A 12,504-nucleotide genomic window follows, 5' to 3' on the forward strand; every position below is an offset into this window, starting at 1 on the left:
GTCCTTGCTCTGAGAAAGTAGGTAAATTGGGTGCTAATGTATAGGGTGGGATATGCTCAGTCTGAGGAGTAGGTTTAGGAATTGTTTGAGATGTTTATATTCATCTCAGTTGTGGATTTCAGGGAATAGGTCTGGGTTGGAAACAAATTTGGCAGAATAAAGGGTGTTTAAAGTCCTGGTGCTAGATGAGATTACCTAAAGACTGAGCTTTGGAGCGTTCCAACAAGAGAATGTGAATGTGATGGGAGAGGATCACAACGCTCATGACAGAGGGTAGAAACGTAAAAATGACTGGACAGGACTGGACTGTTGAAATCAGATATAACACACAGGGCTTGTTAAAAAGAGCAGAATCAGGACACATCTGTTCTGATGTGATGGCCTTACCAGGGTGCTGTTACACTGGACATTCTCACTGTCAGTCATACCCAAAGGGACAGGTCCAAGGCCAGAGGGAAACAGAGAGTAGACCTTGTTTGTGTTATGCCATGATAACTTTCCACCACTGTGCCTTTGGGCAGCTGGGTCTTGACTAGGTGTCTAGAGGCATGTGATGGCTCTCTCAGAAGAAATGGCAACCTGTCTCATGACTTAAAACCCGGCGAAACTAGTCCTTGAAGCTGCCCATAAAAGAAGTTCATGAGGAGAGTTTTGGACCCATGGGCCTGGTGAATTCTTCTCTAGGAGTCATTCTATGTAAATCTGAGGTTGTACTTCTGACATTTTCTTTTTAAAGTCTTGTCAGAATTGTACCATGGCTTTGTGCTGTAGTGGATCAAAGTGAATTAGCCTAAATTAGGACTCCCTAGAGCATAATGAAGAAGAAGAGACACTGGTGCCAGACATAGGGGACAAATCCCAGTGCCACTGCCTGTTAACTGAAAAATCAGTTAGGAGGTAAATTAACTAGTTTAGGAGAGACATTATAAGAACCAGATGTAAGTACTGGAAATGGAATGTAAAGAAAGAAATGGATTAAAGAGACAGGTGGCTAATTGTACGTGGGACAAAGGAGAATTTTTTAAATGGCTCTGAGATTTTACTTGCGGCTCTTAAATGAACTCCTATAAGCCAAAACAAGGACGAAAAGAGAAGGGTCATATTTCAGCAACAGTAATAATAAGGTGATAATTAAGTTTTGAACATTCTGGGTCTTTGGTAGAGAAGTGCAAGAGACAATTCAAAATGGAGTTTAGCTGAAAAAAACTTTCTGATATAAGGTTATGAAACATGAATAGTTTATCATGAATATGAATGATATTGACACACTTTAGAAACATAAAATGTATCCATTTTTATTCTATCAGTTGATGTTCAGGAAAATATCCTTTTGCTGGCACATCTTTTTTCCCTCAGCTTTATTGAGATATAATTGACAGGTAACATCATGTAAGTTTAATGTGTACAATGTGATGGTTTTGATATATTGTGAAACAATTACTACAATAAAGTTAGTAAAAATATCCATCATCTCACAAGATTCCCATTCCTGTGTGTGTGTGCATGTGTGTGTGTGTGGTGATAACATTTCTGATCTACTTTCTTAGCATGTTTCAAGCAACAATACATTATTGTTAATTATAGTCCCTATGCTGTACATTAGATCCTTAGAACTTATAACTAGAAGTTTGTACCCTTGACCAATATCTCCCCTTTTTTTCCTTCCTACCAATGCTTAGCAACCACCATTGTACTCTCTTTTTCTATGGTTCAACATTTTTTATTAAAAAAAATTTTTTTAATGTTTTTATTTTTGAGAGAGAGACAGCACAAGTGGGGGAGGGGCAGAGAGAGAGGGAGATACAGAATCTAAAGCAGGTTTCAGGCTCTGAGCTGTCAGCACAGCTCAAACTCACGAACTGCGAGATATGACTGAGCTGAAGTCAGACACCCTACTGACTGAGCCACCCAGGAGTCCCTGTAGGGTTCAACTTTTTAAGATTCACAGATAAATGGTATCATACACGATTCTTCTTTCTGTCTGGTTTATTTCACTTAGCATATTGCCCACCAAGTTTGTTCATGTTGCAAATGGCAGAATTTGCTTCTTTTTTCTTTTATGGTGAATAATATTAAATTGTATACATATACTACATATTCTTTATCCATTCATCAACCGAACCTTAGGTTGTTTCCATGTCTTAGTATTTTGAATAACACTGTAATAAACATAGGGGTGAGGATATCTCTTCAAGACAGTGATTTCAATGTATTGCTGGATCACGTAATAGTTCTATTTTTAATTTTTTGAGGAACCTCCATACTCTTTTCCATAGTGGCTGCACCAATTCACATTCCCACCAACAGTGCGTAAGTGTTCCCTTTTCTATCCATCCAAACCAACAGGTTTTCTCTTGTCTTCATAATAGCCATTCTAACAAGTGTGAGGTGATATCTCATTGTAGTTTGATTTACATTTCCCTGATGACTAGTGATGTTGAGCACCATGTGGTGTATCAGTTGGCTATTAGTGTGTCTTCTCTGGAAAAATGTCCATTCAGGTCCTTTACCCACTTTTAACTGAATTGAATTTTAATTGAATGTTTATATTGTTTTATGGTGGTTTTTTTGTTTGTTTTTGGGTTTTTTTGTTTTGTTTGTTTTGTTTTGTTTTGTTTTTGCTATTGAGTTGTATGAGTTCTTTATATATTTTGGGTATTAACCACATGTCTATCTATTATCAGATAGATACTTTTCAAATATTTTCTCTTATTCCATAGGTTTTCTTCTCATTTTGTTGATTGTTTCTTTTTCTGTGCTGAAGCTTTTTAGTTTGATGTAGTCCCACTCACTGATATTTGCTTTTGTTGCTTGTGCTTTTAGTGTCAGATTTAAAACATTATTGCCAAGACCAATGTCAAGGAGACTCTTCTATTTTCTTCTAGAAGTTTCATGGTTTCAGGTCTTACATTTCACTCTTTAAGGATAAGAGTCCAATTTCATTCTTAGCCAATGAATATCCAATTTTCCTATCCCCTTCTGTTGAAGAGACTGTCCTTTTCCTATTGAGTATTCTTGGCACCTTTGTCATAGATTTAGTTGAGTACATATGCATGACAATTTCTGGGATCTCAGTTCTATCCTATAGAGGTGTTCTGTATGTCTGTATTCATGGCATTGCCATACTCGTTTTATTACTATAGTTTTATAATATACTTTGAAGACAGAAAGTGTGATGCCTCAAGCTTTGTTCTTTCTCAAGATTACTTTGGTTATTTGGGGTCTTTTGTGGCTTCATATGGATTTTAGGATTATTTTTACTATTTTTGTGAAAAAGATCATTGGAATTTGGGGAGAGATTGCAGTCAGTCTATTGATTGCTTGGGTTAATATGAACAGTTTAACAATATAAATTCTTCAGATCCATGAGCACAGAATATCTTTTCATTTATTTGTGTCCTCTTTAATTTCTTTCATCAGTGCTTTATACTTTTCAGTGTATAGATCTTTTTTATTATTTTACTATTTTATTTTATTTTATTTTATTTTATTTTATTTTATTTTATTTTAGAGACAGAGCACACAAGCAGGGGAGAGAGGCAAGGGGGAAGAGACATAAAATCCTAAGCAGGCTCCGTGTTCAGTGTGGAGCCCGACACTAGCCCACTAGCAGAACGCTGGGCTCATGCCTGAGACCCTGGGATCATGACCTGAGTGTAAATCAAGAGTTGGATGCTCAATTGACTGAGCCATCCAGGTGCCCAGTGTACAGATCTTTTGCTTTCTTAGTTGAATTTATTCCTACATATTCTATTTTTCTGGTGTTATTGTAAGTGGGATTATTTATTTTGTTTACATAGTTTGTTAGTGTATAAAAACACAGCTGATTTTTTATGTTGATTCTGTATCCTACAACTTTACTGAATTTGCTTATTAGATGCAAGGTGTTTTCTGGAGTCTTTAGGGTTTCCTATATATAAGATCATATCTGCAAACCATGAAAATTTTATTTCTTCTTTTCTGATTTAGATGACTTTTATTTCTTTTTCTTGCTTAATTGCTATGTCTAGAACTTCCAGTACTATGTTGAATAGGAATGGTGAATGGGAGTGGGCACTTTTGTCTTGTTTCTGGTTTAAGAGGAAAAGCTTTGAACCTTTCACCATTGGGTATGATATATCTGTGGGCTTGTCTTATATGACCTTTATTATGACGACATACATTTCTGCATACTCAGTTTATTGAGAGTTTTTATCAAAAAGGATGTTAAATTTTTCAAATGCTTTTTCTGAATCTTTTGAGGTGATCATATGACTTGCATTCTTTTTTTTTAATGTTTATTTTATTTTTGAGAGAAAGAGAGCACGAGCAGGGTAGGGACAGAGAGAGAGGGAGACAGAGAATCCAAAGCAGGCTCCAGGCTCTGAGCTGTCAGCACAAAGCCTGATGCGGGACTCAAACCCACAAGCCTTGAGCTCATGACCTGAGCCCAAGTCAGACACTTAACTGACTGAGCCACCCAGGTGCCCCACCCTTTTTTTTTTTTTTTTTTTGCATTCTTAATTCTATTAATGTGGTATATCACATTTATTGATTTGCATATTTTGAACCAAACTTGAGGTGTTAAAATGTTACTTGACATTTTTATTTTTTCTTAAAGTTGGTATTTATAGCTATAAACTTTCCTCTTAAAATTGCTTTTGCTGCATCTAAGAAGTTTTGTTCTGTTGTTTCCATTTTCATTTGTCTCATAATTTTTTAGATTTTTTTATTCTTCCTTGATCTGTTATTTGTTCCAGAGTATGCTATTTAATTTCCATGTATTTGTGAATTTTCCAATATTTCTCCTGTTAGTGATTTCTAATTTTATCCCATTGTGGTCAGAAAAGATACTTGGTGTATTTTGAATCTTCCTGAATTTATTGAGACTTGTTTTGTGATCTAACATATGATCTGTCTTGACTCATGTTCCATACGGGTTTGAGAAGAATGTGTATTCTACTGCTGTTGGATGAACTGTTCTGTATATGTCTGTTAGGTCTATTTGGTCTATGGTGTCGTTCAACTGCTGTTTCCTCATTGATTTTCTGCCTGGATGATTTATCTATTGTTGAGAGTGGAGGATTAAAGTCCCCCTAGCACATCTTTTTTTTTTTTTTCCTATGGGAAATTATAATCTCCTCTTTTTGGATGTGTTTGAGCATATCATAGACGTTATGCTTCCGTGCTCTGTGTACTGTTGCTTCTAGCCGCAATTCTTTCCCCCTACACTCTGTCTGGTGTTGAGTTCTTTTAATACTCAGCTTTAAAATTACATTTTTTTCCTGACCTTGACTCTGTCAGGTAAAGTTTGTACAAGTATATGACTTGATAATAAGTTCTCTTTTACCACTCAGAAGTCCTATTGTATATCGTAGCAATTACGTGCTGTGTGTCTATTGCCTCCACTGAACCAATTCCTTCCACCATAGCCTATGCCTTCTGTTTACCCAGACCTTCAAACTTGGGAGATTCCAGTAAATACGTACTAGTTATAAGCCTATGTGAGGTATCCTAGAAAACCCAACCCTGTTCTAGTTATAAGCCTAAGTGAGGTATCCTAGAAAACAGTGTGCAAAGGTCATGAAGGACATTAGCTACGGTGTGTGTTTGCTTAATTTAAGCACATCATAGAAAATCAGATTATGGAAGAGGAAAAATGCTACAGGCATCAGATTTGATCTGGGTCCTGGTATTCAAAAAGGAGAAAAAAGGTAAATTACTCAATTGTATTTCAAAGGAGAAAGCTTACGGATTTCTTAAGATCAGTATTTCTTCAAAATGTCTCACCATTTAACCTGAGATTCTTGTTGGATACAGATCACTACCTCCTTCCCTAATGATTCTCATTTGGCAGGTCTGTGATGGAAACCAAGAATGTATATTTTTACAACCACTACCAGATGCTTCTCCTTATTAGTAAAGTTTGGAAAACCGTAACTAAAGGCAGGGGTTCACAGAACCTCTTGTCTAAATAACTTTTTCATGGTGCCTCAGGCCCAGAGAAATATCCCAAATTTCCATTTAAGTAGATAGATCCAGTCAGCTCAATAGTTACAGTTGTTAATAGAGTCCAACAGATGGCACTGTGTTTCCCTCAAAAAGTTAAAATCTCGCATAGAATCCTCATGAGTTCCTGAGGCACCCCAGAGCACCTCAACATGCAGCCTATGAACTATAGCTTAAAAGGAACACTTTCCTGGAATAGCATCTAAATAAAATATCTGAACTTGCCTTCTACAGGAAGGTTGTGCAACAAAGTAAATGGTATATTCCATTAATTCCATTGCTTTTTATATCATTTAATGCAGTTTTCGTATGGTTGTTATTACTTACAGAGGAGGAGTATCATTTTTCTCTAAAGAGCTGGAGAGAAAATATTTTAGGTTTTGTGAGCCACAAGTGGCCTCTATTGTATATTCTTATCTTTTCTGTTGCAGCCCTTTAAACATGTAAAAACCATTCTTATCTCCTGATATAGGCAAATTCACACAGGCTGTAGTTTGCCAACCCTGTTCTAGTTATAAGCCTATGTTATTAGCATTAAGTGTAATTCCATCAAGGTGATTCTGCCAGGGTAGAAACTCTTAGTATTTTCCCATCTCCTTCTTTTTCTCCAGGGAAAAGTATACAAATATGCACCCTTGCAACTAACAGGGAAAGGCCTACTTAATTGTAAAGTTATTGTAAACACAAGGCTGTTAGGGACTCTTGTTCTTAACTCTTGATTTCATGACAATTTTCAAGTTTTTCCAGCTTAATAAAGAATATGTGTTATATTTCTAAGACTAGTTATTACACTAAGCCCTTTATCACTTACTTGCTGATTATTGTAAATGGCTAATGATAACTAACAAGGCAAGCTTTAGCTTACACTAGATTCAGCAACTTGATGTAATATGCTATTTGAGATTTCTAGCTTTATTTTCAAAAATTAGTGGTGTGGTCTTGAAAATATACACTGTACTTAGACCTAAGGTTTTATGTCTATTGCTTTAAAATAATTTTTTAATGTTTATTTTTGGGAGAGAGAGAGAGAGAAGCAGAGTGTAAGAAGGGCAGGGCAGGGAGAGGAGGAGACACAGAATTCAAAGTAGGCTTCAGGCTCTGAACTGTCAGCACAGAGCCCCACCTGGGGCTAGAACTCATGAACTGTGAGATCACAACTGGAACTGAAGTTGGAGGCTTAACAGACTGAGCCACCCAGCTGCCCCTTATGTCTGTTACTTTAAAAAAATCTAGTAATAAAGGTAATAAATATCACTAGCAATGATGGTGTTGAGAAACATAAATTTCTTGAGGAAACTTCAATCTGTATTTTCAAAGTGCAATTGTTTTTAATGTGCACCATGTATATTCTTCCAAGTTCCAATCTCTTACAGTCCCAACCCAAAAGATGTTTGTTGATTGACACTTTCCCAGTACCACACCTTCAATGTTGTCTAAGTATCCTGAAATTATCACTGATCACGTTTTTAATTAAATTTTTTCATGTGGCAATTTGGTTACTCTTTTGCTCCCAATGAGACCAACATTCTAGGAGACAGAGACAAGGTCTGATTTCTTCACCATTCTATCCCTGAGGACATAGAATTGTCCTTACTGCCTGTTAAGTCAGGCTTGACTTATGAGTCAAGCACACAACTGCCATTTAGGGTCAGAGTTATTCAACAGGAAGCATTAGGCATTTAATGACTAGTAAGTAGACTTTAAGTTCCACTAATTTTCCTTGGGTTAATAGAAACGCCTATTTAATGTTTCAGTTTATTTCCTCATTTGTGAAACCGGGATATTTCTACCTCACGGGGATGTTGCTAGGGTCGTGTGGGAGAGAGGGAATTTATTTGCTTTGCAAAAGGATGATGAGTTTCAGACACCTTTCTGCCCCAGACGTTCAGCCCAGCTACTGAGGCACGCCCACGTCATCCCGTTATATAAGGGGCCCGCCCGTCCGGGATCTTCTGAAATCTCTGACGGTACGTCACCGGCCACCGCCCAGAGGACACCGTACGGCGCCTGGAGGATAGGCGGTGCAGGGTGGGACCCGCCGGGAACTGTCTCAAGCCACCCGCCGGCTAGAGAAAGCGTCGGAGACAGCAACTACTCTGGAAGCTGAAGCCGGAAGCTCCGCCCGACCTCGCCCGTGGCGGGTCCGGGTTAGGCCAGTTCGAACGTGACCTTGTTTTGCCGTTGCTAGGAGACCGGGCTCCCGCACGCCCCCCAATGGCCAGCTCCCGGGTGCGCGCTGAAGGGGGGCGGGGGCCGCGGCTGCTGAGCTGAGGGATCGGCCCGGCACCGTTAGGAGGCCTGGCGCGCGGCGCCAGCCGGGCGCCCCTAGAAGCCGCGTATCACCCTCGGCCACCAACGGGGGCCTCACTGGTGCCTTCCGACAGGTAGCAGCGCGCTCCCGAGCGGCTGTGAGCGACGCTGGGTCCAGACCATGAAAGACGGTGAGTCAGGTGAGCTGCGGCGGGGCGGGCAGCTGGTGTGGCCACGCCCTGCCGAGGGAGAGGAGGCGGCCGGGTGCGGAGGGGCGAGGTTATAGGGATTGTGCTGGCGGGACAGTGACCCTGCCCGTGCGGGAGCCGCACATCGAATCATTCACGCCTGGGGGTTGGCACGGCCTCGGCGAGCACCTTTCGCCAGCGGACGAAGGGTTAACGCGCCGGCGGTGATCGTGGGTCCCGGATGTGGGAGCCCCGGCCCAGCGTTCGCCGGCCGCGCTGCAGGTGCGCCAGAGCGGGCGGAACGAGGTGTCTGGCAGCGACCTGACCGGCCGGTCGAGGCTCCTTGTCACCTGCAGGGGCCACTCGGCTTCCTCCGTGGGCGCCTTGTTTTCTAACTTAAGGGCAACAGGTGGTGCCTGTGGACCGAGGGAGAGCCCAGCTCGGCCGCACTGGGAGCGGCAGTTATTCTCACCAATTAGGGCACTGGGGCGTGTGTGTATTGGACGCGCTGACGTGGGTGACCAATGGGATTTGGGCTCGTGGGTGGGCAGTGAGGAGTGGGCGTGGTTAGAGTCCGAAGCTACGGTTTCTAGTGCAGCAACTGCCAGAGCTGCGTGGAGAGCTAAGCTGAGCGGTCGTGGGGTGGTTTTCTCTCCAACCCCGTGCGTGAAAAACGTCTAACAAATGCTTTCCTATTTGGATCCAGACTCCAGTTCCGGAGGTGAGAGCACTGTGCTATTTGCCGGGGGGGGGGGGGGGGGGGGGGGGGGGGGGGGGGGGGGGGGGCGGGGGGGGGTTCGTGAAGTGGGGGTAATAGTGACCTTGGGTATGCTGTTAAGCACGTGGAATTAGATCCCTAAAATAGGATTACGTGTTACGAGTTTTCTGCCAAAAAAGGCACTTCTGTGGTTATTGTAAGTCGAACCAGATACTGATGATTAGGTTATCTTCAGAATGAGGTCTTTGAGATTTGGAACCCAGGGACGTAGAGAAGTACGTGTTACTGCAATTTTCATGACTGTGAAAGAATTTGAATCACAAGGATTATTCTGTCTTTTGCCTTGGTTTGCGTGCGTTTCAGATCTCATTTGGCTTATTTACTCAAACAAGTTTTATTTTCCAGTTCCTCGTCTTATATAAGAAGAAAGGGAGAGAGAAAAACAGTTGTTGTACGGTATTTCAAAAGAATAACTTATTCATTTTTCCTCTCAGCAGTCTTGTAGCTGGATCCCCTAGGAAGAGAAATTCTGAAGCAGTAAGAAGAAAGCATTTCAATTTGGAACACTAATTTGCACCTGGAAATGGGGAATGGACTGTCAGACCAGACTTCTATCCTGTCCAGCCTGCCTTCATTTCAGTCCTTTCACATTGTTATTTTGGGTTTGGACTGTGCTGGAAAGACAACTGTATTATACAGGCTGCAGTTCAATGAGTTTGTAAATACTGTACCTACCAAAGGATTTAACACTGAAAAAATTAAGGTAACCTTGGGAAATTCTAAAACAGTCACTTTTCACTTCTGGGATGTAGGTGGCCAGGAGAAATTAAGGCCACTGTGGAAGTCATATACCAGATGCACAGATGGCATTGTGTTTGTTGTGGACTCTGTTGATGTTGAAAGAATGGAAGAAGCCAAAACTGAACTTCATAAAATAACCAGGATATCAGAAAATCAGGGAGTCCCTGTACTTATAGTTGCTAACAAGCAAGACCTGAGGAACTCATTGTCTCTCTCAGAAATTGAGAAATTGTTAGCAATGGGTGAACTGAGCTCTTCCACTCCCTGGCATTTGCAGCCCACCTGTGCAATCATAGGAGATGGACTGAAGGAAGGACTTGAGAAACTACATGATATGATAATTAAAAGAAGAAAAATGTTGCGGCAACAGAAAAAGAAGAGATGAACGGTAATACCTTTTCTATCTGTGTGGAGTAGGTTTTCTCCAGTCTGATTTTGACAAATGGAAGAGTGTCTACAGCCTGGTTTGCCTGCCTGCCCTCCTGGATGCTGATAAAGCTTTGTTTTGTTGAACAATCAGATGCCCAACTCTTTTGCCTTGTGGAAGATGCGTAAATGCAGTGCTTCTTAAAATGGTCTCTTCTCCCTACCCCACAAATCTTTTGGTACTACCATTCTGGGAAGCCAAGCATGGATAGCAAATTGACCAGAAAACACTTGTGGAAATTTGACCTGAAGTTAGTGAAATAAAACTTTGAAGAGTATCTGCCTAGTGTTTTGTATTTGCATCTTTTGGGGGGAAGCCTTTACGAGGAAATTACAATAGAAGGCTCTGTATGTTAAGATGAAATGCTAATGAATGGAAATGTTAAGGTAGATTAATATATATACAGTTGTATTGATCACATTGGTCCAACCAGTAAGGGATAAGGAGGAAGTGTTTGTTTTTTTTAAGTTTTGGCCAAATGCATTTTGACATTTTCTGGAATCAAATGATGTAATGCTCTATCTTAATTCTAGGCAATGTTTTAAATTGGTCTAACTTAAAATAATAAAAATAAGGTATTGGCATATTCAAGTGCATGAATTAGTTTTCCTGACAATGCATGTTTTGGTGTGTAGTTGTTTACTTTTTAGAAGTAGCTATGCATCTTTCTCCATGGTCAGGTTTAAAACACCCTTTGGGGGATTTAGGGCTGTTGTAGAAATAGTTTATTGTCAGGAGCACTTTCACTTGAACCTAAAATAAGTTACTTAATTTTTTTATATAGTAAATTAGGGCATGTAGACTAATCATAAATGCACACGCTTGGTATATGTATGGATTTATGAAGAAAGCAATTGATGAATTCAGTCAAGAGGATGTAACTACAGTACATGGTCTCTAAAGTATTCCAGTTGTAAAATATTTGTTTTCTTGACGCTGGCTGAACACAGATGTGGTTTCATATATTTTTGTAGTCTTTTGAGAGGAGCAAAAGCTTTATAAACAACACCTGATGCACTGTGGAGTGAAAATGTAAGAGGTAACCTATAAGTGCTCTGAGCTTTAATTTTTTGTTTACAATCCAAGCAGCGTTATGTGGGCAGTCAAGTCCTGATTATAAGGTAGGAAGAAATGAAACAGTACTGCTGATAAAAATTACGGTTCTAGAAAATGAAGGAGAAAGTAGCAAAGCTATGTTTTCTGAAAATTCGCTGGTGCTGTTTACACTGGAATCCAAAAAACCCTCTAAATTAAAAGGAGGAAAACCCTCTACCTGATTCTTACCTACAAGCAAGGACTTATTTCCAGTGATCGTATATTAGCAAATCTACATAATTTCTACGTGTAAAGCCAACAGCTGTTTGTTCTGAAGATAACCAAAAGAACTGCACTTTGCTAACAGGCTTTTATTTGGATTTGGTTTTCTGTTTTGGGGGTTGGTTTTGTTTTTAGTGGTACAGTTAGGTTTTCGGAACCTCGATCCTTGTTACACACGAAATAAAGTAGCTTCCTGTGGAGCTCTCGTTGTTAAATGTACCTGCACTAGTGACATTCACTTAGAATGTTTATATTTATAAAAACGTGGATAATAACTACGAATAAAGTACTGGAGGCACTAGGAGAACAGTGTTTGAGTTTTAATGTATTTCCATTTGCTGAAGCTTTTAATTAGGTGTGTAAAAACCACCCTGACAGCTGAGTTACAGAGTCCTAAAGTAGTTTTATTTCCCTGAAGTGTGACAGAGGCACCAAAGACTGTTGTCTGGGAGAACCCTTTTTTTTTTTTTCCTTTCTCTGAATGAAATCATGATATACTCTAAACATCACTAGATCCGTGATGGATTAATAAAGCTTGCTGAAAAAAAAACAAAACAAGAACAGGGAATGGATTTAGATTTTTAGCCTTCCGGTACTTTGTATATACTTGCTATATAAAATTGTACTGTTTTAACAATCACTTGAAAGTTTAAGCGTGCTGACCCTTATTTTGTAGCCTAAGAATTTGATAAGCAAATTCATGTTATCGAAGCATTTCATATTTAGTGCACAACTGAACAACAAAATAGCGACAACACTATACTAGCTTTTATTTATGAAATACATTTTCAGCTCCAAAACTGGTTGTAATGTTT

General features: G+C 39.9%; 1 protein-coding gene across 6 annotated transcripts; it reads left to right on the plus strand.

Annotated features, from left to right (window-relative positions):
• The first annotated feature begins 7,992 nt into the window (after positions 1 to 7,992).
• Positions 7,993 to 10,649, plus strand: ARL4A (ADP ribosylation factor like GTPase 4A). 6 transcript variants are annotated; one of them, XM_019443476.2, is made up of 2 exons: positions 7,993 to 8,438; positions 9,639 to 10,649. In XM_019443476.2, exon 2 carries the CDS (start codon positions 9,728 to 9,730, stop codon positions 10,328 to 10,330), a length of 603 nt encoding a protein of 200 aa, XP_019299021.1. In that variant the 5' UTR covers positions 7,993 to 8,438; positions 9,639 to 9,727; the 3' UTR covers positions 10,331 to 10,649. The 6 variants fall into 6 exon arrangements, with proteins under 6 accessions (XP_019299021.1, XP_019299020.1, XP_019299018.1 ...); XM_019443475.2 differs by having other exon boundaries at positions 9,642 to 10,649; XM_019443473.2 differs by having other exon boundaries at positions 7,993 to 8,429.
• The last annotated feature ends 1,855 nt before the right edge of the window (positions 10,650 to 12,504 follow it).

The sequence above is a fragment of the Panthera pardus genome, unplaced genomic scaffold (assembly GCF_024362965.1).
Source record: "Panthera pardus isolate Hobbes unplaced genomic scaffold, ASM2436296v1 HiC_scaffold_8, whole genome shotgun sequence".
Classification (NCBI taxonomy): Eukaryota; Metazoa; Chordata; class Mammalia; order Carnivora; family Felidae; genus Panthera; species Panthera pardus.

Bases quoted from the DNA above. Each gene is read 5' to 3' on its own strand.
- ARL4A (XM_019443476.2), top strand. From the start codon at position 9,728: ATGGGGAATGGACTGTCAGACCAGACTTCTATCCTGTCCAGCCTGCCT.